At 45.1% G+C, this 26,355-nt stretch overlaps 1 protein-coding gene and 1 long non-coding RNA gene across 4 annotated transcripts in view; one reads left to right on the top strand and one right to left on the bottom strand.

The window, feature by feature from the left end:
* The window catches only part of NRP1 (neuropilin 1), a 144,507-nt gene extending 126,024 nt beyond the window's left edge, over nucleotides 1-18,483 (top strand). For all 3 annotated transcript variants that reach the window (XM_084756148.1, XM_084756146.1, XM_084756147.1), the window contains 6 exons: nucleotides 393-452; nucleotides 5,715-5,852; nucleotides 10,850-11,121; nucleotides 11,583-11,679; nucleotides 13,674-13,724; nucleotides 15,455-18,483. In XM_084756148.1, the coding sequence (XP_084612274.1) occupies nucleotides 393-452; nucleotides 5,715-5,852; nucleotides 10,850-11,121; nucleotides 11,583-11,679; nucleotides 13,674-13,724; nucleotides 15,455-15,744 (908 nt within the window). In that variant the 3' untranslated portion in view covers nucleotides 15,745-18,483. The remainder of the gene's footprint in view (nucleotides 1-392; nucleotides 453-5,714; nucleotides 5,853-10,849; nucleotides 11,122-11,582; nucleotides 11,680-13,673; nucleotides 13,725-15,454) is intronic.
* Nucleotides 5,864-13,666, bottom strand: LOC311582865. Its single transcript, XR_014774287.1, has 3 exons — nucleotides 13,445-13,666; nucleotides 10,679-10,774; nucleotides 5,864-6,440 (listed from the first exon to the last, which is right to left on the bottom strand). It is a non-coding gene; the product is annotated as an uncharacterized lncRNA (long non-coding RNA).
* Nucleotides 18,484-26,355: the final 7,872 nt, after the last annotated feature.

Raw genomic sequence — 26,355 nt, 5'->3', positions numbered from 1 at the left:
GTGTTAGAGGAGGGTGTCCCTGGGACGCAATAGCCAGCCAGCCAGCCATTCAGCCAGTCTACTGTGTCACCCTGTTTCAAAGGAGGTAAGTAATACCCCAGAGCACGACACGTCAGACTGTCCTCTGGCATCCGCGTACACATGCCCCTGCACACTGAGGCTTATGAATCTGCACACACATCTAAACAGACACAAAATGTTCATTAAAATTAAAACAATTTTATAGTAATGTTGTTTGAATTTGCTATTGTGGTAGACCAAGAATCAGACAAATGTGATTGGTCCTGGCAGGAACTAAAGTAAGAGTCTTCTGTGGGGATTGTGTAAATATGTGTGCTTGTAACGTCGCCTCCGTTTCCTTATTTCCATATGCCACTGCTCTTATTTTTCAGGAGGCACCACTGTCCTGGCCACAGAGAAGCCAACCGTTGTAGACAGCACCATCCAATCAGGTATCAAAATCTAAGGTGTCTAGATCCCACGCATCCCTTCCAACCCCACTCCCAAAGTAGCATCACTGAGTTTTCTGGCTTCGGTTGCTCTAGAGACCGAGGAGAGCAGAAAAGCTGTAAAAGCCACACGCTGTTGATCCCCAGTAAGTCCCAGTGAGCAAGGTTCCCTTCCTCATCAGTCATTGCTGAATGACAAGTCCCAGCTACCCCCCAGGGAACTGAGAGACATACTTTGTTTAATTGCAGCACAGCTCTGATGTGGCCTGTGTTTGCAAACTAGAAGGAGGAAATCTCACAAGCCACAGCCTAACTATTTATTTTCATCACCATTCTGCAAAATCAAGAGGCGCAAAGTTTGTCTGTTGCGCCTGCCACAGAGTTGGCAGTTTTACAACGCTTACAGTGGGTGTGCCATGAGACTGGCTCAGGAAACCAAGGTTTACACTGTGCCTGGGCAGAGAAGCACCCTGGGAGCAGCCTCCCCCATCCCCTTATCCTCTAGCTCAGAGGAAACCCAAGAACTCTGTATGCCCAACAGTGCGGGTTATCAAAGGCTGCCCTCTTTTGTTTTCTGTTAGCATTCTGTGACTGTCTCCTCCAAAGACTCACATGAAGGGAAGCAGTTGTATAAGCAACCAGAGGGTTTTTTATAAATACTTTGGAGTTAATCATTAGAGGAAGGTGAGAGGGTCAGCTTTCCAGATTCTTCCATTTCCTTTATTGAAGTTCACCCAGCCTTGGCCTCTGAAGTCATTTATTAATGGACCGTGTGGCGTGTATCAATGTTTCCTCCACACTGTGACTGCCTCAGAGAGGACTAGAAAAGACTGTCCTAATTAGCATGCTTCCTTAAAGGCCCTGTCACCATTGACCTGATTAAACTGAAAGGCAAACTTCTGTGGAACTTTACCCCAGTTTTCTGGAGCTCAGCTGACAAAATGCTTGTTCCCACATAGCCTAAAACTCCTCAGACATTAGGCAGAGGAACAGTCACTTAAATCCCCCAAATGCTGTGTTCCTGCTTATACCTTTCTAGGTTATAATTTGATTTTTGGAGCTGTAGCCTCACATGTTTCTAGGCTGTGAGCCCAGGCCCTAGAAGCTATCCTCAACAGGTCATTCAAACAAACAGGTAATGGTGACAAGCAGAGAAAAACAGTGTATTCAATGCAGATACACAGGGAAGAAGTCCAGAGACCCTGAACTACATCTTAGAGACTCTGACATGGGGTTTACGTATAAATAGAGGGCAAGAAGTTTGCCATCAGCCCTGTGTGAAGTCTTCCCCGAGACCAAGTTCTCCCTCTGGCTGGACACAGGCTGCAGCCTTCCTCCTCCCAGGATGAGAGTCATGGGGAACTTCCAACCTTGCCTTAAAAGTCTGATGCCAAGGGAAGGGCACATGTGTCTCCTTGCAACTATTTTACCAGGCTATTACAAGGAGGAAAGCCCTGGTCTATGTGTCCTGAGTGGGGCTTCTCTGGAATGGCACTGTGGGACTGTGGCTCCCAGTATTCCCCCTAGAATCAGGAAGAGGACAAAGTGAATAAGTGAAGTTCTGATGACGTCATGTGTGTTTCAACTGATCTTCTGGTTCTCTTGTGAGAAGGGGTTAGAACCACTCTGAAGCAGCGAGGCCCTTGCTTCACTCATTCCTCTTCTCAGCTATTAAAAGAGCATAGGTGTCTTTGAAAAGAATGAGCGAAAGTGAAGGTCATGGCGGTGCGCTTGTTCTCCACAGGCCCTCTGGGTCATTCTTGCGAAGGTCCTATAAACAGGGGCCTGTCAGCCCTCTCTCGGGGTCTGCAGAAGTCAGAGGGCAGGTGTACAGAGCATGAGTCAGCAGGACTGTTGCTGTCACCATCTAGACACGACTAGTTCAAACAGGCCGGCTGATCACAGAGGTAGACAATGTGCATATGGCTGCTTGTTTATTCCATTGTCTGAGTGATGAGTCTGTCTCCATCTCCTCACTGAAGGGTCATGAACTGTGTGACCTTCTGGTTAGCTCACTACATGGACTTCACAGGGACTTCCAGAGAAAAGTCCAGCTGAAGGTTAGGCTGGCCACACCTAAACCTTGATGCACACACTTCACAGGTGACAGCAGACTCCAGAAAATTCTGTTTTCCTGAGCAGTTACAAACTAAGCAGAATCTTAAGATTCCATCTTAAGGGCTGAGGGGATATCTCAGTGAGTAAATGCAGGCTTGAGGAACACATAGAAAGCGGGTTATATGGAGCACGAGAGGGAGTGGAGACAGGCAGATCCGAGTGGCTCTCTGGCTAGCAGGCCTAGCCTAGTTGGCCAGTTTCCAGCCCCAGTGACAGCCTATCACAAAAAACAAGATGTATGTTGCCTGAAGAATGACATCTGAGATTGCCCCCCCCCACGCATGCATGCACATACACACAAACATATATATGCACACATGCACACAAAAACAGAGACAAGAGGATGGGGGAGATTTCATCTTGATGATTTTAATCCATATAATAAACTCAGCAAGAATGCAATATCCATAGACTGCCTAGGTTGTCATCAGAGGCCTAAAAGGCCATTGACGCTTGGGCAGAAAGTTCCAAGACCTCTGTTTAATGCAGTTCTCTTTGCAAAGGACTTTCACCCTCTGAGGGTCTTTTCACAACCCAGCAGCAGCTCACAGTATGTTGGTGACTTACGGTCCTGTGGGCTTCCGTCCTTGCTTGGACTTTAGGGCCAGCTGATGACTAAGCGGTGATCATGCTAGACAGGGGCCTTGACTTGAAAATTAGGTCCTTGCTTACATCCTGTGCTTAATGACTCAACTGCGGGCAAGATCGTTTCGGCAGCACAGCTGGCACTTGCTCACAGAGGCCATAAATTGTTTTAAGATCAGAATATTGTTTCCTGCTATTTTAAAGAAGGGATTTAGTCCAATTATTACTATTGCATTTAATGAGAACTGTGCACAACTCCAGGGTCTAGGTAATAATTTAAAAACTTAGCTGCCAGTGTCCCTATATCTTCGTGTCTTTCCTCCACTTGACTTCCTTCTCTCTCTCTCTCCCTCTCTCCCTCTTTGCTGCTTCTTTCCTGATCCCTCTGCAGTTTTCTTTTTCCCTCCACAAATGTCTGTTGATATTTTGAATGTTCAGTCACCTTTGTATCCAGGCTTGAATTGTCTGCACTGAGCTACACACTCGGCAATCCAGTTCCCTGCCCTTCTAAAATGCATTGATTTTTTAAAAAATGAATTAGATGGTGATAAATTATTAAAGCAAAACAAGAAGACAAGGGGAAGTACAGTGTAAAGGTGGGTCCCCTAATTAAATTCTAGGGCTGGCCAGGCCACTGGGAGATAAAAGTGGGCTGCTATCCACTGAGGAGAAGGAAAGTGTGAAGAACATCTTTCTCTTTGTCCTAGTCATTGCCAAAACACCAAGTTCATACGCTTTATGATGTCATCAAAATGTTAGCCAACATAATGCACAGTGGGATTTTTCTGGACTAGAGAACAAATTTTATGTGTTGGCAAAGTAGATGGAACCAAAGCCATGTGTTATGAAGGCTTTCTGCCCTCTTGCATATTTTACAAAGCAGACTGAAGCAAAAAGAAAAAAAAAGTCCAAACCTCACACTTTCACATCAACATTTCCTACCATGAGGTTACACAACAGTACATTCCAGGGCAAGGCTGCTGACCGTGCCATCTGCAAAAGTCAGTTTTGCTTCCCAAGGGCGGTAGCTTCAGGAGAGATTTTTGAGCCTTATAAAGTCCCACTTCATGCTTCAATATCTTGCACATGAAAAACCCCTCTCCTTTGACACTCGAGCTGACCTTTTGCACTAGCTGAGCATGTGCACAATACACACGTCACGTGACCAACTTCTCTTTTGGAACCAGCTCTGCCCACCCTTTGGGTGGTCACATTACCTCTTTATTATTATTAATATGGTTAGTTCCTTCTAAAATATGACATTAACACTTGAAAAGAATTCATTGAAAACCAAAACATGCAAAGTAAATCATCCTTATCTATTTAATAAATCTTCCTATTAAAATCCCTCCCTCTGTTGTTAATGGGGGGATGGGCACTGGAGAGGACGGGAAGAGCAATTGAAAGACTTTGTGTTAAACACTTGGGCAAATTAAATAAATGCTCAAAAGGAGACGTGGTCTCTGCCTGACCCTAAGACAGCCCATAATAGCAGGCTTTCCTTTATTTTATGCAAGTCTTTTGAGAGACTTGAAACTCCACTACAGTTGGGCAGACACCCTTGATGAGGCTCTAGCTGACTCAATACTGCCATCTTGTGGACTGCTAATCTCAGGCTTGCTCTGCGTGGGCACAGGGAAGAGCAAAGACCTCAACTTTGGAATATTCTTGAGCCTCTGCTGAAGCCTCCCCAAACAAAACCCTACTATCACTGATTTTTTTTTCTGTTCAGTACTTCCAATCTGGAGGCCCCTTCAGACAACCGGGAAGAGTAAAAGAAAGGCTTTGGGGTCAAGGTCAGACACCTCCCTACAAACACATTCGTGCTTTCAGCTACCAAAGGAAGCAGTTGGAAAAAAAATAATTTTAAGTATTTCTGAAGGGTCGATGTTTAAATGAGTTTGGGCTTTACATGACCTCAAATCTAGGTTTTAAGCGGAATGAACAATTTATATACAAATTTAGAAATTCACAAAAAGAATAAAAAGACATATTCTGAAGTTGAACTCCTGGAAAGCACGGAAGAAGGAAACTAACCTCAGCTAAATGCTTCAGTTGCTCCTTCCTGACACAAGGCTCGGACCATCAGCTGGTGTGGTGTGAAGGGAGTTCCAGGGCCAGGCTTGCTGCCAAGCCACATCTGGGCTTAGGAGTCTAACAGAGAATCCCGAATAAGCTACCTTTCATTGATGGATATCAAGTTTTTTGGTTCATCCTCAATAAGGTTACCCTTCATATTGACTACTGTGCAAACAGAGAAAATGCCACTGTTGTCCTGTATACCTTGGAAAGTAGCCTTCCTGGAAATCTTACATAAACCCAGTTTGATGGGCAATCCATAATCTTTTAAAAGATGGACCAAAAATATGGTAATAGTAAACGTGGCTTTGCAAACATTGTAACTTGTTCATGTATCTGTTAGTTTCTTGGTAACCCTGGATTTTGTGGATTTCCCATAGTTTTAGAACAAGTACGGAATTATCTTTTTTTTTTTTTTTAATTTCCCAAGAGAGTATTAATGGGCTTTCTGACCCAGTGTCTGTCTGTCCTTCTCCCCTGAAGATTTCTCGACGTACGGATTTAACTGCGAGTTTGGCTGGGGCTCTCACAAGACGTTCTGCCATTGGGAACACGACAGCCGTGCGCAGCTCAAGTGGAGTGTGCTGACGAGCAAGACAGGGCCCATTCAGGACCACACAGGTAAGAGTGCCACCACGGCTCTACGCTGGGCACATCTTTGGTTACCAGGGACAGCTCCTGACAGCTGTTGCTTTATGGGTGATACGTAATACTGGAGGCGTTTACTGGTGTTTCTGTTTCTGGAATTTTCAAGGTTTTTTTTTTCCTTAGTGGAGAGCAGCTTGGAGCAAGAACAGGAATCCATATTGAATCTGGCCACTGGTTTGGCCTCCTTCAAAACCAAAACGAGCAAGGATGGGAAAGCCAGGCTTAGTTTAGCCAAGGTCAACATTAGACACATTCAGTGAACTCAAGCTCATAGTTTACCTAAACTTCTACACAGGACAACTTTAACCATTTTTTAGTAGAAGGGAACAAAACAGCTTTAAAACCAGGCATGGCACATGCCTGCAACCCCAGCACTCAGGAGGGGCAAACAGGAGGATCCGAAGTTCAAGGTCACCGTGACTATGTAATGAGTTCCAGGCTAACGGTGCACAGGCAGCACTCTGTGCACGAGCATGCTCTCCAGTGATCTCTGCACCCCAGGCTCTGCACCAGGGCGTGACCAGGCCCACTCCATCGTGCTGGTGCTTGCTCTCTGTCCCCCTGAAGTAGAGACAGAACAATGTGGGGTGAGACCCTTTCAGGAGACGTCTTGCAACCTATACCATTTCCTCTACGCTCCAAACTCCAGCTCTCAAACCCACATCCTCCTCCTGTGAGGAGCTGTTGCGAGGGGAATGAGTGCAGACTGCTGATTCAGTGTGTTCCTTCCCACCACATCCTGGTCTCTTTATCCTGTAGGAGGTTCTTACACAGAGCCAACAACATTCTGACACAAGCACGAGCATGCACGCGCGCACACACACTCATACACACACACACACACACACACACACACACACACACACACCTCCACCACTACACCGCACCTCATCACACTCCTGACTATATTCGGTAGTGGCCCATCAAAAGACTCCTAAGTTGAGTATTTAGGGTGCAGAAGGACCCTAAGTTGTCACATGCCAGCCCTGGCGGGTGCCTGGCTTCTGAGCTTCCAGATGGGTAGAAGGCACCCCACCCCTTTCCAACTCTGCTGATTGCTTCTCTGTGGTGAATGTAATCACAAAGTAAGCCGAAGAGGCCCCTTTCTGCCACGGCTACTCCTTCTTTCCTAATGAGAGTGACAAGGAAATTGGATAAAATTGGACTCCTTCAATTCCGAGACACTTTCCATTGAATCTTAAGACAAGCGGTTTTAGAAAACTTAAAATACTTTGACTGTAAATGGCACTGTACACATAGATGGCATCAGATTAACTAAATGCAATTAGCTGAGATGAAGGCAGTAATGGTGGGAAAATGGATGCAAAGTGAGGTGGAGTGGCCCAGTAGGACCTGACATTCAGAGAGGGTGAAAAGCTACGTTAGCCAGAAACAAACGCTAAAAGGCTCGCAGAAGTAGAGTGCTAACTGAGAAAATGAAGACATAGTTCCCGACCCAGAGTCTGATAGGATGTCTGAAAGGGGAAACACTGACGCTTTTTTGCCTTGGAGGACCAGGAGTACATTTCTTGGATGCACAGTAGATAGAGAAGTGTGATTCCTTCGGACTATGCGGCTCCTTTGTTCTCCCAGCCGCTGAGGCTGACTGGCAGCTGGCTCTGCCTTAACTAGAAAGAGCCTCCCACTACACGAGAGAAATGGGGTCATCTGGGAGAGGTAGTCATGGCCAGCATGGAAGAGCCAAGAACGTGTTAACAAGGGACCATCTAGATGAAAAGAACCCCCGCCTGCTAACTCTTGTCAACTTGGGTGCTTGCCCGATATTCACTTTCTTTTCTTTTCTTTTCTTTCTTTCTTTTTTGTTTTTGTTTTTTTTTTTTAAGACAAGGACTCACTCAAGCCAGAGCTGGCCTTAACTTCTCACTTTTAGCTGATGATAACTTTGAATTTCTAACCTTCCTGCCTCTGCCTTGAAGTGCTACGGTTACAGGCATGCAGTACCACACCCAGGTTTATGTGGTGCTGGAGAATGGACCAGGGCTTTGTGCAGGCAAGCACTGTACAAACTGAACTATAGCCCCAACCCTGAGCTTTCTGATAGTATTTGGAAGCTAGGCACAATGGTGCTTACTGGAATCCCAGCCCTCAGCATGAGGACACAAGTTCAAGGCCAGTTCAGGCGGCATAGTGAACCCTGTCTTAAAAACAACGATAATGATATTTGGTACTCTGCAAATTGGATGTTAAAGCATTTTAAAATTATTAATGCTTCATTAAAATTCCTAATTTTGAATGTAAAGGAACCCCCACTGGGTTTTATGCCCTTGACTGTAGGAATGGACGTGCATACCTCTTTGTAAGCAATTCCAGTTTCTTCCCATTGCTCACCGAGCAAATGTAGTTTGAGCAGGTTATTTACCCAGCAGCTGCTGTGCTCAGCACTGGAAATATAGGTACAATTGGCTCCCATATGTGTGTCACCTTAAATGGCACAACATTTGCATAAAGCCTACCTACATTCACCTCTAGACAAAAGATTTCCATTTTAATTATACTACCTAATTTTGGTACTTTTTCAGATGGACATAATTTGGATTGTTTTCCATCTGAAATTGGAATTTGAAAGCTTGAGACTCACCAACACAGATGGTACATTGACTGCATCATCTTGTCCAAAAGACTTGAGCATGGACTTTTTTTTTAACCCATAATGCTGAGGGAGGCTAAGGAGGAGGACCTGGTGTCCATTCTTAGGTGGAAACCATCACAGTGTGGCTGGATAGGTAGCCAGTGTCAGAGGCATACAATAAGGGCAAAGAGAACCCGTGGGGACCAGAGAGATGGTTCCACAGTCAAGTGCCTGTCATGCAAACATAAGGACCTAAATTCAGAACTCCAGCACCCACATAAAAGCCAGGCATGGCCTTGTGCACCTGTAATCCAACTGTTAGGGGACTAGATGGTCTTTGGGGCTGATGGTCAGCCAGTCTAACCAAATCAGCAGAGACTCAAGACTCATTGAGAGACCCTGTCTTAAAACAAGGTGGAGAAGTGATTGAAAAATGCCCAGCATTCACTTATGCCTACACACACACACACACACACGCCCATGCACACACATAGACTCGTATGTAATTATAACTCAGGAGGTCAGAGGACATTTCTCTGAGAGATAGAACCAGTGCATAGTTGGGATGAAGGCTTCGTGTGCAGCAGTTAGACTGCTGGGCCGCATAATTCTGTTTCTTCCCTTCAGCATTCTCACTTTGGTCTTTTCCCAAAGGGTCAATCAAGAAGCAGGCACGGGAGAGGTGTGGGTTTTCCCTGTGGATCTCAGTGGGCCAACCTGCCACTCACTGAGGCAATGATATTGTCACAAAGACAGGCACCGGGTCTTGGCAGCCCAGCAGGTTAATAGACACTGAGCACTACAGAGTCAGCAGGCACTGAGGGTTCCCTCCCAGGGATAGCGAGAGATGCCCTGCAGCCTCTCGCACACATCTGGAGCAGTGATCCTTATGGATCCACTCACTGACTTAATACGAGCACCTGTGAGAGCTGAGGGTGAGAGGAGCCTGCAGAGACTTAGACACTACTGAGACCAAGCATGAGGGCATGCCCACACATGCACAGGGGAAAGCCACCTCACAATTTACAAGCCTGTGGGCCAGCAAAGGAAGCACCCGGCTGCCCTCTGTGACCTGAGCATCACGTTACATTTCCAGTTACGTCAGGTGAAGTGTGGGAGTTTGTGGCTCCTATTCATAGAGCAAAAGGTGGCCCACAAGTTGTGTGTTTAGACCAGGTGGAAGCAAGAACAAATGTTCCCACTGGGGGTGATTAAAGCAGAGCCAACTGCAAGTCCTCATGGCTCCACAAATGTCGCCATTGCCAAAACAGCATGTTCAAATGAGCCTCAGAAATGCAGACTTGCTTCTCCTTGGGCCAGAAGCAAACAGAAGCAGCTTGCAGGTGAGAATCAAACTCTTGGCCAAAGTTGAGAAATCGATAGACCATTAAACATAAATCAAAGGGAAAATAACAATTTCTAAAGATATTTAAGGATTGGTGAAATGGCTCAGTCAAGGGGGGGGGGAGTGCTTGCTTTGTAAACCCAAGGTTATGAATTCAATCCCTCAAATCCATGTTTTTTTTTTAAAGGTGAGGTGGCATGGACGTATTTTCCTAGCATAGGGACAGGTGTTTCCCTGAAGCTTGCTGGCCAGCCAGACTGTACTGTTTGTGGAGTTGTAAGCTGTTGAGACTCTGTCTCAAAAACCAAAGTGATTAGTACCTGAAGAATAATGCCCAAGGCTGCCCTCTGGCTTCTATGTGCACAGTATGAGGTCCCCCACACAGGCATGCACTCGACCAAAGAAGTGTGTACACACATGTGTGTGCACACACAAATACACATGTGCATACATGCACAGACACAGCCTGTCTCTGTCTCTCTGTCTCTGTGTCTCTGTCTGTGTCTCTGTCTCTCTCTCTCTCTCTCTCTCTCTATCTCTCTCTCTCTCTCTCTCTCTCACACACACACACACACACACACACACACACACACACAATCACTTGGAAAAGTGACAGCCAGCAGGTTTGCAACAAGAGGACAGTGATCAACATCTCAGCTGATACCCAGGGTATCTGAGCATACATTGATGTGCTGAAACCTTTTAAATCCAGACACTTTCTTCAAAGTCTGGAGACAGACTGTGCTTAGAGTCTACTTTTGATAGTATGAAGACAGATATAATTTGTAGCCTGGATCCCTGTGATACCACGATCCTGATAAACAGTACCCAGAGCCCATTCAAAGCCTCTTAGAGCAGGGCTACCAGTGCCTATGCAGTTCCCAGTGACTACATCTGCTCTTCCCACTGGCTGCTTGGTTTTTTGGCCCCAACCCAGGAGAATGTTTTTATGGATAGTACCTGACAGGAAAGAGAGAGAGAAAAGAGAGCTGTGGATTTGGTTGATCTCCCTGACACAGAGTTTTGCCTCAGCAGGAGATGGCAACTTCATCTATTCCCAAGCTGATGAAAATCAGAAGGGCAAAGTAGCCCGCCTGGTGAGCCCCGTGGTCTATTCCCAGGGTTCTGCCCACTGCATGACCTTCTGGTACCACATGTCCGGCTCTCATGTTGGAACACTGAGGGTCAAACTGCGCTACCAGAAGCCAGAGGAATACGACCAGCTGGTCTGGATGGTGGTTGGGCACCAAGGAGACCATTGGAAGGAAGGACGTGTCTTGCTGCACAAATCTCTGAAACTGTATCAGGTAAGAACCCTTCCACAAACGGAGGGCTGAGGCTTCTGTATGCTGGGATAATGTATGAGGTTGTTCACCACCCTGAACGGCTGCCTCTGTGGTCTTTGTCTTGGTGACATATCTCACTGTCCCTTAGATAACAGCAGGACAAAGGAAAAATTCTCCATCATAACCCATTTCTAAGATGGCACAGATACCGTCCCTCTCATTCAAGTATTTTCTAAAGTTTATCTTATGAAAAATGAATGTGGGGAGAGGTTTGAATCATCTCTGCCACTGATAGGAAGAATGGATAACTCCGTGTGTCTATATGCAATCTCCTTTGCTTAACTTTGTGCAATTTCATGAATTTAATTTGCATGCAGTCTCATGAGCTTATGCCAAAGCTTCAACTGAGAGAGTGTTTATAAACATTGGTGTGTTGAAGACAGAACTTAAAAATATTGTGGAAACCACCTCCTTTTTTTCAGGTTATTTTTGAAGGTGAAATTGGAAAGGGAAACCTCGGTGGGATCGCTGTGGATGACATCAGTATTAACAAACACATTTCTCAGGAGGACTGTGCAAGTAAGGATGGGTTTTGGCTGGGAATGAATAAAATCCTTTGCACTGGCAGGATTCTTAGCCTGTGGATGGACTTTGCCTTGTCATTTAGATTAAATTCGCATGCAGGAAGGGCATAAAAGTGGAGCAGTTCATCTTCATTTACTTCCTCCTTTAACCTAGTCACTTAGAAAGTCTGATTGATGCCTCCAGAGCCTAAAGACTGTAGCTTAGAAGTCATATCTGGCTTAGGGAGACATTCTGATGGGGGCAGAACACACAGACGATATCAGAGTGTGGAAACAAAACAGCAGGCCTTCGAACATGTGGATCACGGAGAATTTAATTACGATTACATTGTCAGTGAAGTCACAGACATATTTGTTATGGTAGTATAAACAAGCCGATGCTTCTGGCTCTGCCACCGGCTGGCATGGCAGGTAATGGCCGCTCATCCATCTGCCTAACAGGTTGTCATGATGGCCTTGTGTTGTCCACACATGAAAGTCAGACATAAAAATCTGATTCATATTCCCCAGTTCTTAATCCATAATTACAAATATCATCACTAATGACAATGTAATAGCACAGTAATTAGTCTTAGGCTCCGGTTGCTACACTGAAACTTTTGTTATACGTCATTACATAATAGGCTGTTAATTATAACAGAACGGGAAGAGCCTGCTGGGCAAATCGAAGACAAAGGCGGCCTGTTAGCGGCAATAGGGTTTGGTCATTTCCACAACTTACAAGTCTTTTATTGTATAATACATTGAATATATGTAATCCTTAAAGGGGAAATGATTTGATACCATCATTTAAAGAAACTGAAAAAAGAACAGCAGTGAATAATGATCTGGGTTTTCATTCTACGTTAGAAAACCTCTTCAGTGCCATCCTACCCAGTTTAATAGTTCAGATGACATTGTTTTTGCAAATTCCTCATTGCTGTGGCTATCTGGCTTTGAATGGGTATTTCCTAGAGTTAACACAGTATGTGTAATACTGTATTTCTCTCCTAAACAGAGACTAAGAAGGGGATGTTTCAGGGTTAGAAAAGCAAATCTCATGAATGAAAACAAAGAAATAAACTCAGTTCAGGCCAATAAGTTCTTTCTGGCTATGTACTGTATGCAGAGCAATGTGCCTCCTAGTCCATTGAATTCGTGGACGCTGGTCTTGTAAACTTCTTTAATGCTCTTGCCTACTTATATGAGCCAATAAAAGGTGGTCTAAAAGGGCTGGTGAGACAAGCTGAAAACCTGTGCTGGGATCCGTAGGACTCAGGCACAGGAGCACGCATAAGTAATCTCAGCACTGGGGAGGCGGTCACAGGAGGACCCCTGCCAATCTACCTGAATCAAGTTCAGGAAGAGATCCCATCTCAAAAACTTAGATGAAACTGAGAAATGACCCTTGATGGCCTTTGTATGCATATTTGCATAATTATATAATTATTCACTAAATATATATTAATTATTGAACAATCTAGCCTTAGATGCTATTAGTGCCCGCTACAGATGAACCATTCATTTGTACAAGTTTACCAAAGTGCTTATTATGTGTTACATGAGATTTTAAATTCCGGGATACAAGACTTAGGACTCTACCCAATCCTGAGGCTCCGCTTTTTCCATAGAATGTTATTTTATTTATTTCTGATAAGGCACGAGAAGAAGTTTCCTGGCTCAAAGAGCCACTGTGCTATTTCAAAAGCCAACTTAGTATGCACCAATAGTAGGAAGCAGCCGTTAGCATGCTACGGCCTCGGTAACGGGTCCGTTCCCACCTGTGATCCTTGTTTTCATCAGTAGTCCACATTCCGCATGCGGAAACGTGTCCCTCTGCCCTTCCCAGTGACTTAGCAGCTTTTCCAAGCCAAGGAAAGGAACGCTCTGCAGCCCGAACTGTGAAAGCCCAGCAGGGGTTGGAGGTCTCTATGCAGTTTGTGTGTGTGTCATATCTGTCCTATTTCATTTGTAGTTTACCATCTCCTTTCGTTTTATTTGCCCTGGCAGAACCAACAGACCTGGATAAAAAGAACACAGAAATTAAAATTGATGAGACAGGTAAAGTCATCTTACTGATCAATGTCTTTTAGTTTCTTATGGTTTTTGTTGTTGTAAAGAAATGTCTCTGGAATCCTAGTACACTAGTGTACCCAGGCCCTGGGATTAGGCGAGTGGGTGTGGATTGGGTCTCCATCTGTCCCTAGCTGCCTAGGGGAGTTGGGGGTGACACTGAGCCTGCACTCCCGGGAGTGGGTATGCCCCGTTTTTCCATGCCTGAGCTATGCCACAGAAACAAAATCATAAAGTCTGGGATGACATTGAGGACAGGACTTAGTAAGGAACTACTTTACCCTCAGAGCAGCTGCTGTATAGGGCAAGTATACTCCCACTTGACAGGCTTTGGGACTGAAACCTAAGTAGCAATCTCACATCAGGGTAGCTGGCTATGTTTGATTAGCTCTAAAACGTGTGGTTTGGGTTAGCACTTCTCGGTGCTCGGATGTAAGACATGGCATCAGAGCTAAATTCTGGAAGCTTCCAAACCTTCTGGCCAGCATTGCTGACAGCGAGCATGGGGCAGTGAGGCAACATCGCCAGCTCTTGCCACTGGAAATATGATCCTACTCTAAGTATAGCGGGTCACGAGCTGACAAAAATAATAAACACAGCTCTGTGCTGTTGCAGATATTAACATGCTACCAAGTCCACACCGCTGTAAACTTTATTAGAAGTTGTTTCAAAACAATCTTTCATCAAGGGATGGAGTATTAATATGCCCCCAAGGCTTGTTTCCCCCTGTTTAGGGACTCCCGTCTCATATTCTTAGTTTTTGCTGATTGGAATCTCAGTTGATCAGAGCACCATTAAGTAAACACCACACAAGCTGCCCATTAGCATTTCAGTGCTCCTCCTAGCACCAGGTAATTAGGCTCAATGCTCCCGTGCTAATAACTTCTCATGTTCCACTCTAAAGCAAACACATCCCCAGTGACTCCTTTGCAGAGCAGCGTGACGGTCTCCAGTAACACTACCAGGGTGGTGAAGACACTGATTATTAAATGTCGTCTGTTTGGCACAACACAACACTGTTTCTCTGTCCATTGCGGCTGCCCTTTCTGCATGACAGGGCTGGGCATTAACTTACTCAGGGAAAAAGTCTCTTTCAGTGTTACTAGCATAATCTTGGGGTTAAGAGGTGTTCATGGTTTTCTGTGTATGAACCCCATGGGGACACTAGAAACAGCATCCCGTAATAGCATCCTATTGGGCCTGCCTGGGAGGTCAGGCAGATGTCAGGAGAATGTTTAAATCCAACCATTGAAACGCACTAGTTACCTGTGTGACCAAGATTTGCCAAAACTCCATGCCTGCACATCCAAGGCTGAGGATGTAGCTCAGCTGGTGGAATGCTTGCCTGGCATGCACAAGCTTTGGGTTTACTCTACAGCAACATATGTATTAGGTGTGGTGGTGCGTGCCTACAATCCGGACATCGAGGTATTGAGGATCCGCAATGCAAGGTCATCCCCTGCTCTATGGAGAGCTCAAGGCCAACCTGGGCTTTTGAGGCCTTGTCTCATTGTGACTAACGTCAGTCTAGAGCGATTCAGTCAAGGTTGTGACGTCCTTGGTATCCATCGCCACATTCCACCACTATGACCTCCCACCCCTCCTCTCCCCGTGCACCAGAGCATACGGTGCCTCCTATATCTCCCCTTTTTCCTGACTGTCTGTCTACTTCCATGTAGCCTTTCAGTATTCGTGAGTAACCTTGTCTCCTCCCTTAGGGAGCACCCCAGGATATGAAGGGGAAGGGGAACACGACAAGAACATCTCCCGGAAGCCAGGCAACGTGCTAAAGACCCTGGACCCCATCCTGATCACCATCATAGCCATGAGTGCCCTGGGGGTGCTCCTGGGTGCAGTCTGTGGAGTTGTGCTGTACTGCGCCTGTTGGCACAACGGGATGTCGGAGAGAAACTTGTCTGCCCTGGAGAACTACAACTTTGAACTTGTGGATGGCGTGAAGTTGAAAAAAGATAAACTGAACCCACAGAGTAATTACTCGGAGGCATGAAGGCACGAAGCTGGAGGGAGCACGGGAGGACTGAGGTGGGAGGTCCGTGGAGGCACGGGGACTGTTGCTCTGCTTTCACTGTAAGCTGGGAAGGGCGTCTGTGACGCCACACCAGGCTTTTCTCAGGAGCTTCAAATGGGCGTCGCCTACAAACACAAACAGGTGACTGTGGTGACAACAGGAATTGTGGACAGCCCACTTTCTTCTCTTGGTTTCATTTGGGTAATCAGAAGCCAGTTGAGACCAAGTGTGACTGACCTTAGGGTTCACCCTCTTACCCCCCTTAACCCCACCTCTCCTTACCCTGTGGTGGATTCTTATCAGAAATGGCAAAATCCAAGATGCTGGCACCAGGCGTTGTTCAGTGGGCCCTTTTGATGGACATGTGACCCGTAGCCCAGTGCCCAGAGCCTATTAGCATAACCACGTTTCAGGGGACGCCAACGTCCACCTTTGCATCGCTACCTGCAGCGAGCATAGGGAGAAAAAAACAAAACAGAATTAGACTATTTTGTTTGCAAAGTACTGTGGCCTCAGTACCCATATAGCGTGTCAGCTCTGTTTACCAAGCAATATCGACAGATTTTCTTGATGTTTTTCCAGTGTTGTACTGAATCTCGTGTTTGTGACCTCCATTCAGAATACCATCCCACGCAGCCACCGAACCGCTGGCACGCGGGTGTCCCGCTGATGACCACCACTAAAGTCTTCGGCACTGGCTAGTCTTCGTCCTCTCAAGTGCCTTTTTGTTTGTACTGGTTCCTTGCGTCCCGTGGATGACCCACTCTGTTTCTGGTGAAAAACCCTTCTCTTCAATCAGACGTGGTGGCCCACTGACTAAGAAGAAAGTATATTTTAGTGTGCTGCGCCAACCCCGGGAGGGCAAGGGCTCTGACGAGCTGGCAACAACGTGGCTTAATCGGTCTGCTTTTTTCTGAGTTCAGTGTCCTGTCTCTTGACCCTTTGTATAAAGCTGCAATGTTCTCTCTCCTTGTTCTTTCCTATGGAATGTATTTTCAGATGTAAACTCTTGGCTCTTTCTCTCCTCCCTCTGTCCCTTTTCCTGCTCTTAGAACCGAAGCATTTGCCACTGTCCAGAAAGGACCTTGCAGCTTTAACCTGCTGGCGACGGCGAACAATTTTACTAGACTTTATGTTTTAAGATAATCAAGTAAGGGGAATTCCTAACTTTGTCCTCCAAAGTCTGACTTTGGGTTTCTTGTTAACTGGTTAAAGTGACAGTATCTTTTTTCCTGAGCCATGTGCCCATCCATTGTGATCAGATTGCATTTAATCAGAGTCATAAATTGAAAGAGAAAAGAGTGAAACTGGCTTTCAGATGGGACCCACAGGAAGCACTGAATAAAATCCCCAAGTCTAAAACGATGTGAAAATTTTACATCCAAACCTACAAAGTGAACCCCAAGAACCTTCTTGTTCTGTTATTGGTCAGAGGACGGGAGTAAAAAGAACAGGTCATTTAAGAAATAAACAATAAACCTGATGCCTGAGGCAAAACTATGTTAAGACCAGACAGAAGGGGTACATAAAATCAAAACAAATGTTTAGAACTATTCATCAGAATCCCTGAAAAAATAATTTTGGGCGGGGGGAGAATATTTTTTTAAATTATTAAGTTCTTAAGAAAACAAAATCACATTATTACACTATGAAATGCAGTCAACTGCAGAAGGTTCTGCATAATAAGTAACCACATTGTCTCAGTTTTTAAAAGCAATGTTCATCTAGCTCATTTTTAAACTTATTTTTAATTTATATTTTCACTTTACATCCAGATCGTAACCCTCTCCCTCCTCTTCTCCTTAAAATAAATTTTAATGAATTCTAGAAACTTCCAATGGCTTGGAAAGAAAAAAAAAAACCCTGCCTTAGGGCTGGCGAGACATAACCCTCAACTGCACAGAGAGGAAAGCGCCCTAACCCAAAGCAGCTTGCGGCTGGTGGACTCTGCCGTGCTGAGCTGTGCACAGGAACCACAGTCTCTTTCCTTCCTCGTGTGGCTGTAGGGCTCGCTCAGCTGTGTTTCCTAGAGATCACGTTTGCTTCCTGAACAAACGGTTCATACACCCTGGTTTAATGGGATTAAGAATGACTTTTTTCCAGGAAAGTATTGATCATTTTTAAAAAAGAATACGTTTTTATTCCCAGGGGCATCTATTCACTTGTTGTAATCATACTGGGAGGAAGCATTAAGTAAGACTTTGTTTCTAAGGCAACAGACTTGACCAGTGTCCTCAGCCAAGGAAAAATGATACTGCAACTTTAAATTTTAAAGTACCTTGCACTGATAAATATATTTAAAAGTTATATGTTTATAAAGTTATTAATTTGTAAAGGCAGTGTTACAAAATGTTCAGTTTATATTGTTTTAGATTCTTTAGTAATTTTTAAAGGTGTAAAATAACATATTTTTTCTTTATTGAAATCTATAAGACTTTCTGTAGTAAGATGTCTCATTTTCTGGTATATTATTGCTTCATGTTTTGTACCCTCATAAAATTTTGTGCAAATTTTTTTTACAGAAATTTTTATTTTCTATGATGATATGTATGACACTTGTAAATTGTTGTTTCAAATTGAACAGCGAAGCCTTAACTTGAAATGACATTTGTATTCTCTGAGTAGCATCAAAATCACCTAGGATGAACTGTAACTTAAGCTCCAAACTACACATTCCAAAGAAGCAGCTGAATTAAACATTTTCATAAAAATCCCAAACCTGATGACTGTTATTCCACTAGCTCTGCTCTTTTTAAGAGATCTTGGGGTCCTCCCACTTTCTGGTACTTTCCAGGATTTAAGTTATCTTTTCAAAATAATCTCACAGTGGGCAGAGAGCAAGGAGACCCTTTCCAAGACGGGACCCTGAAACCATGGCTTCAGCACTGAGTGAGGTAGAATTGGTCTCTTAAGTGGGTATTTTCTTCCCACCCAAATTATATTGGTTTTTATATCCACGTGGTGAAGTTGGTTTTATGATATTAACAAATTACTATTGGTGAGTTTTGCTTCTGTAAAAAAAAAAAAAACAGGTAGGGAATGTAAAAAGTTACATACTGATTAGATACTAAATTTAGGGAGAAGGGAAAACTGAGAGTGCTGTTACAATGGTCTATTTGGTAAGCCTTGAGGAAATGAAATGCCTGTCCCTTCGGGGGCCAAAACAATAGAAGAATAATGACATGCTATCCTTCCCCTCCCCCAGGAGGGCAAAATGTGTTGAGCCAAAATAGATCCTTAGAAAGCTTGACACACCAGGGCTGGCAGAACTCCACCCCCACGCCACAGACAAGGGGTTACTTGTCTGCCCACCTCTAGTGGCCGAAAACTGCAGCCCAAGGAGCGCTGGAAGATGTGGCCATGCCACACTGCTCCAAGCTGTGAGTCACGTTTCCTCTACTTCCAGCTTTCCTGGATACTGAAACCATCTCCCAGGACTTAACCAAGGATACAAAAAGCTCCCTACTGTGTGTGCTTTTAGGTCTTTGCCTAGAAAGACCAGGTAAAACCAGGTAGTCATTTTACTGAAATTAAATTCTACTGACATTCAAGGAAGGACATTTCCAGAAAACATGATGTTTGCAAACAAGCTGTTTATCAGAATTAATCTAGATATATTTTATTTATTTTAATTTGTTACTGTGGTTTGGTTTTGTTTTTGAGGTAAGGGCTCAAGTAGCCCAGGCTAGCCTCACTATGGAGCCTTGAATGCCTAATCCTCCTGCCTCCACCCCTGAAGTGATGAGAGGTGTATACCAAGTTTATACATTGCTAAGTATGGAACATGGGACGGGCACACTAGGTAAGCACTCTGCCAACTGAATTTCATCTCCAGCTCCCTAGACATGGGTCTAGGGCAATCAGTGCAAGGGCCATGGGGCTTCTCTCTCTTTCCTTTGAGGCTTTAAACATGGACGCTTCTCGCTCCTTTCTTCTCCGTGGTTGGTAGTTTAGCTAAGCATTTCTTTCTGTCTAACCTCTATCATTGTATAAAACTCCCAAGATTTGTAAGTTAAAAACATCATGAGGATTGGAGCATTTAATCTAAACATGAAAATTATTTACTGTCCTGCCTCCTGTGTGTCTTGATAACTTAACTGCCACTGAGGCTGAGCGGACTATCTGTGCAAATCAAAGACATTTATTGCCTGTGTTTCTGTTTTGTAATTATTTTGCTTCCAGGCCAAAAGTATAAGGCGTTGTGCTTCTTGAAAGAGCAGTGCTGTCAAGAATTAGCTTTTTTTTTTTTACCCCCTCCTAAACTATATGTACTTAGGAATCTTAAGTAACTCAGCAACTGAGAAACCAGAATGAAATAACCCTCGAAAAAAAAAAAAGTCAAAATTGGTACTGAAGCCTGTGTGCCCAGGAGGCACCTCACTACCCAGTGGCACACAGGACAACATAGAGCTGACGGCCCCATGAGAGACACTGTTCTTGTAGGAAGGAGTGGAGGAACCTCCCCTAAGTTTCTTTTTTATTGAGAACACTAGGCATTGGGGTTGGTTTGTTTGTTTGTTTGTGGCAAGGCCTCATGTATCCCTGACTGGCTTTGAACTAGCGATGTAACCAAGAATGGCAGGGAACTTGTAATCTTCCTCTGCCTCCCCAGTGCTCCAAGCCCTAGCGTTAGCAGTGTCCATTTCTATAGCAATATTAGGACATTAGGCTTTAACAGTCTCCTAATTTCCTCTTACAAATGAGAACCCCAAGGTTCAGAGAGGTCACAGGGTTCATCCAGCATGCATTTGGTCTTCCTTCCTTCCATGACTCCTACCACTTCCTTCCAGGGCGTTGTCTGCCACGGCCTCCACAAATGGTACTGCTTAACAGCCTGTGTGGACGGTGGGAGCCGTCCCTTGGACTTCGTGTTTGACGGCAGATGGTAATTTGTACATATTTTGATGACATGATCTGATATTTGAACCCACATGTACATGTGTAATGATCCAGTCGGGGTTAACAAGATGTTTGATGACTTGAACCCGTCTGTGTTAATCTGACACCACACTGAGCCATTTGTCTTGGCATTTCATGTTCTGGTCACTTCTAAACCTTCAAAAGTAAGGAAAGGCATCCCTGCTGTGTTTGTAAACATTCCAAACTGATCACAGAGCAGCCTAGAAGATTAACAAGTCCTAAACCTCCCTCCAAACTAAAGACGATGGCTCACGCCTGTAGTCCCAGCACTTGAAAGGGGAGTCCAAACCTGTCCTCAGCCATATAATAAGTTCAAGGCCGGCTGGGCTGCTTGAGACCCTGACTAAATGAACAAACACAGAGTAAATAAAATCTCAGGTGAGTATTATGGCCATTTTGCCCCCATAACCTGTGAGAGGCCTAAATGAGCCATTTCATGAGAAAGAATAACTGGTGTGGTGTATGCTACTGGCTTAGAGGCTGAGGAAGCACCACAGGAGTGTAAAGTCCTGGCCCTCGGCAGAGCTTGTCCTGCAAGAAGAACCTGAGTTCTAAAGAGCCAGTTTCTCTAGTTAACTTACACCTCGCACAAGTAACTGAGTGCTGAAGATATTAAAGCACTAAGTGGTAAAATGAGACTGGTCTCTGCTTAATGTTTTTTTGTTTGTTTCCTAATTTCTAATTTTGTTGTTTGGGAGTCTTTCTTACAAGTAGATGAGGTTATATCAGGTAATAGAATTTCGTGGTCAGGTAGGAGCACCCACAAGTTGTGGGGTTGTTTTTTTTTTTTTTCCTCAATAAAGAGGGTCTCTAGCCAGGCCTGGTTGTGCCCATTTATAATTCCAGTAAGGGGGAGGTGGAGGTAAGAAGATCAGGACCTCAAGATCGTCCTCGGCTACAAACAAGTTCAAGGTCAACAATGGAATAGAAGGGACCAAGTTTCATAAGCTAAAAATAAGATCTCATCTCCACATGGTAATGAAACAATGCCTGGGAGACGGGTAAAACAGCCAGCCCCTCATTGCCTCTAGGTTGGGAATATACACATGCTGCCTTCTGGCCGCTTCAACAAGAAAATGAGTCACCGGGATAGACAGCAGCTTGCCCACCCCTTATGCCCTTGCAGTGGCTTGGCACCTCTGCCCCTCGTTTGAACCAGAGCCGGCCACACTCCCTTTCTTGAGGCCTTGTCACCTCATCAGAAGTGTAAGCCGCAGGGCTGCTGGTCCTGAGGTGATCCTGCTGGGAAAACACCATCCCCTGTGAGAGCCATCAGTGCTCCAATTCTGCCAACTTAGGAAGCTTCTCATTGTTGACTAAATTATGTCTTAATGTGATGGGCATGATTATTTGAAGCAGACTCCATCACTCTCCTCAAATCTCTTGGAATTCTGCCATGACTCAAGCCCTCCAGCTTAAAAAAAAAAAACAAACAAACTTACTTTTAGGGTCTTAAATAACATTGCTTTGTTAGACTCTCAGTTTTATCTATATTTAAACCACCTAAGAGGTAGGGGTGTAATTCAGTTGATATATTGTTTCTCTAGCACCCATGAAGCCCAATTCAATCCTGAGAACTGAAAAATAAAGGTGAAGGGGTGTACCCCTAAGATCCCAGCACTCAAGATGTTAAAATTGGAGGATCAGAGGTTCAAGGTCACCTCACCTACATGGTAAGCTCCAGTCCAGTCTAGAATAAATGAGAGACCCTGTTTCAAAACCTGCAGTTCTCGTAAAAGACTAAAACGCAATCGCAGACCCCATGTGGGTCTGAGCTAGGTCTTCTATATAAACTTTACAGTTGTGTAGCTGGGTGCTCCTGTGGGAATCCTTGTGGGAGCAGACGGTGTCTCTAACCCTTTTGCCTGCTCTTAGAACTCCTCTAGTGGGTTGTCTTGTCCGGCGTTGATATGAGGGATCGTGCCCAATCTTACTGTATCTTGTTAGGCCATATTCAGTTGATATCACTGGGAAGCCTGCTCATATTTTGAAGGAAAATGGGAGTGGATCTGGGGGAGCAGGAGGTGGGGATGGAGAGAGGGGAGGCTTTGTGTGGGGAGGCTGGATCTCCAGTACATCAGTGTTCAGAGGTAGGGCCTTTGAGAGCCTTGGATCAGGAAGGCCATGACCCCATGGATGGGTACCTCTGGTTTTGGATTTAGAGCCTAATGGGTTAGTGGGAACTAGGACCTAGTTGGAGGAAGTACATCACTGAGGATGTATCTTGAAGGCTACATTTTATCCCAGGGTCTCCTCTCCCTCCCCCTCTCCCCCTCTCCCCCTCCCCCTGTCCTCCCCTTCTTCCTTTCCCCCTTCTGCTCCCCCTCCTTCTTGATTCCTGGTCACTACAAGGTGATCAGTTCGGTTCTGCCATGTGTTCCCTGCCCTGATGTTCTGTGTAACTACAGTCCCACAGTGATGGCACCAGATGATCATAAACTGAACACCCTGAGTCAAGTAAACATTTTGTCCTTATAAGTTCATTATCTCAGGGTACATTGCCAGAGTAACAGAAAGCTGACTGACACAGCTGTGAAGTCTGAAATTATTTGAGTGCCCATATGGGACATAAGTTAAAAAATTATACACCTATCATCCTGTGATGGGCCGTACTAAACACGATGCAGAAACTATGTAACATTACTGTCATACCATGTTTATAATGTGTATATAAAACACAAATAAATTCAGTATTATACTTTGATCTCATCTTCCAGACATCTGGTAGTCAGATTTTTTTTTTTGCACTAACAAATATGTGATATGATCATCTTAAAAAGGAAAGTTCAGATACGGCCCATAGCTTCGGGGATTTCAAACAATGGCAACATTGCTTGTGGCCTGAGGAAACACAGGACATCATGGTAGGAGCATGTAGCATGGACCTAGCTGGTAAAATCAGGATTTCCCACATCCTCATCAAAAACAAGCCCTTGGGAACTTTAATATAGCTCAATTGGTAAAGTGCTTGCTGTGCAAAACTGAGAACCTGACTTCAAATCCGAGAACACATGGGAAAAAAGCTGTGTCTGGTTGTGTGTATTTACAGTCCAGCTTTAAGAAGGTAGAGACTAGAAGGTCCCTGGTACTTGGTGGCCAGCTGGCCCAATCTGCAAGTTCCAGGCCAATGAGAGACTGTGTCTCAAAAACCCTAAGTAGAGGCTGCCCACACAGCAGCAGCTTACGCTGGCCCCTGGACTCATGCATATACACATGAATGTGTGTAAGGAAGGGAGGACTCCTCACTGACCACATCATACTCAGAGTGACACATGCCAGAAAGAGAGCTTCTTTCACAGTGGAGAGGTAGGGAGCTACTGGGACAACCAGAGGGATGGAGGAGGAGGGTTCCATGAAGCACTCTCCATTGCAGGAGCCAATTTGAAGTTGAAGTTTGAACTTAATTTCTCCTACCTCGGGAATGAGCATTAGAGGGGAACCTTGATGAGTCCACACTTTCACATTTCTTCCTAGAATAATGGGTTTCCCAAATGTAATGGCACCTGAAAATGTGACTACCCAGAATACTGAATACATTTCTCAACACACGCGCGTGCGCACAAACACACACATGCACACATGCATGCACGCACGCACACACTCACTTCAGAAGGCAGCTGCTTCGTTAGGTACTAGGCACATGACAAGGTAATATTTGAAACGTACGGTCATGGAGATCAGAGCTGTTTGTGAGAGACTGTGTCTCAAACACCAAAGTGGATGATGCCTGAAAACATCAGCTGAAGTTGGCCTCGGTCAAACTGCCCCGACTTTTCCATTTGTTCTCACTGGTGTGGCTATGCAATTAGAGATGAGCATGGTGTAGAGCTGAGAAATCTGGGCAGGCCCTTAGATAACCACACAAGAACCTCAGCACTGCCAAGCAGCCAGCAGGTTGGAGCCGCCACAAGAATTAGCCAGGGAAAATCTGTGCCATTTACATCACCGCGACTGTGTCTCTGGGCCCAACTCAAAAATCACATCTGATACCTTAAATGGCTACCAAATGAAAGGTGTTCTAGAAAATCTTTGAAGAGAGAACTGAGCCCAGGCGACCTAACAATGGCTACCATCAACCATGCTGCACCTCCTGCCCTTTCTCACTTCCTCACACTTTAAGTGAGGAGAGCGGGAAGACTATGGCAAACAAGCTCCTGTGTACTCAGGCAGGAGGCATCAGCAAACACAGAAGCATAAGAAAACAGAGTGACCAAGAGGATGGCATAGGGCTGCAGAGATGGCTTGGTGGTTCAATACTTCCTGCTTGTGGTGGTTTGAGTAAGAATGGCCCCATGGGCCGGGCGTGGCGGCGCACACCTTTAATCCCAGCACTCGGGAGGCAGAGGCAGGTGGATCGCTGTGAGTTTGAGGTCAGCCTGGTCTACAAAGCGAGTCCAGGACAGGCAAACCTAACACAGAGACCCTGTCTTGAAAAACCAACCAACCAACCAACCAACCAAGAATGGCCCCCATAGGCTCATACATCTGAATGTTTAGTCATCCGGAGGCGGCCCTTGTTGGAGGAAGTGTGTCACTTGGGGGAGGGGGTGGATCTTGAGGATTCAATGCCTGCCATCATGGGCTTTCTACAGTGTCTCGCTTTGCCTATAGATCAGGGTGTGACTCTCAGCTACTTCTGAATGGTGTCTGCCTCTGTACTCCATGCCCCCGGCCATGATGATAATGGACTAAGCCTCTGAAACTGTAAGCAAGTCCCCAATTAAATGTTTTCCTTTATAAGGATTGCTTTGGCCATGGCGTCTCTTCCCAGCAGTAGAGCGCTGTCTAGGCACCTCTCTTGCAGAGGACCCTGTCTGACTCACAGCTACCAGTCACTCCAGTCACTCCAGTTCCCCGGATCCGATTTCCTTCCCTGAACTCCTCAACACCAGGCACGTGCATGGTGCGCATGCACATATGCAGGCAAGACACTCATACACAAGTAAATAAATAAATCCTTTTTTAAAAGAACATATAAATCAAGATGCACATGATAAACAAAAACTTAAAATTAGACAACAAAGTAACAGGATATGGCAAAAATAGGCTTGCATAGTTGAGATAAATTTAAGGAACAGACTAGCATTATTACAGGTTTAACAAATAACTTGAAAACAAGCAAAATAGTGCTGAAAATAGAATTGTTGATGAAATGGGAATGGTGTGAGGTAATTATGATAATTGAAGATTAAAGGGGGGGCGACTGGAGCTGAGCTCTGTGGGGGAGCACTGGGTGTGGTCTCCAGAATGCACAAACTGAGCGAGGAGGTAGACAGCTATAATCCCAGCCCCTGGAAAGTGGCAGCAGAACAAGGAGAACTCAAAGTCATCTTCAGCTACAGACCAAGTTCAAGGCCAGCAAGGGACACATAGAGGCGTTGTCTCAAAAAATTTAGATTAAGTCCTTGGTGCTGATCCCCAACTTTCTGTCTCCCCAGACTCACTCTTGTCCCTACGGCAGCCTGCCTCCCACCCTGGCCCCGTTCTCTGGGAACTCCACATTTTGGTGTGGACCCAGGGTCCCTCTAGCTATTTCTCTCCCCACCCCTTATCAGCCTTCCCTTCCAGTCTGTCTCCATTCCTTCGTGTCAGCCAGCATTTACCTCACGGAGCAGCCAGATTAGCACAGCCACACTTCAGACCTCTCCTCAGCGAATGCTGCTCCTGTCA

This window comes from Acomys minous (genome assembly GCF_964271855.1).
Source record: "Acomys minous genome assembly, chromosome: 14".
NCBI classification, from domain to species: Eukaryota; Metazoa; Chordata; class Mammalia; order Rodentia; family Muridae; genus Acomys; species Acomys minous.
The sequence above is the reverse complement of the archived record's forward strand: the minus strand, read 5'-3'. Positions and strand labels throughout refer to the sequence as shown.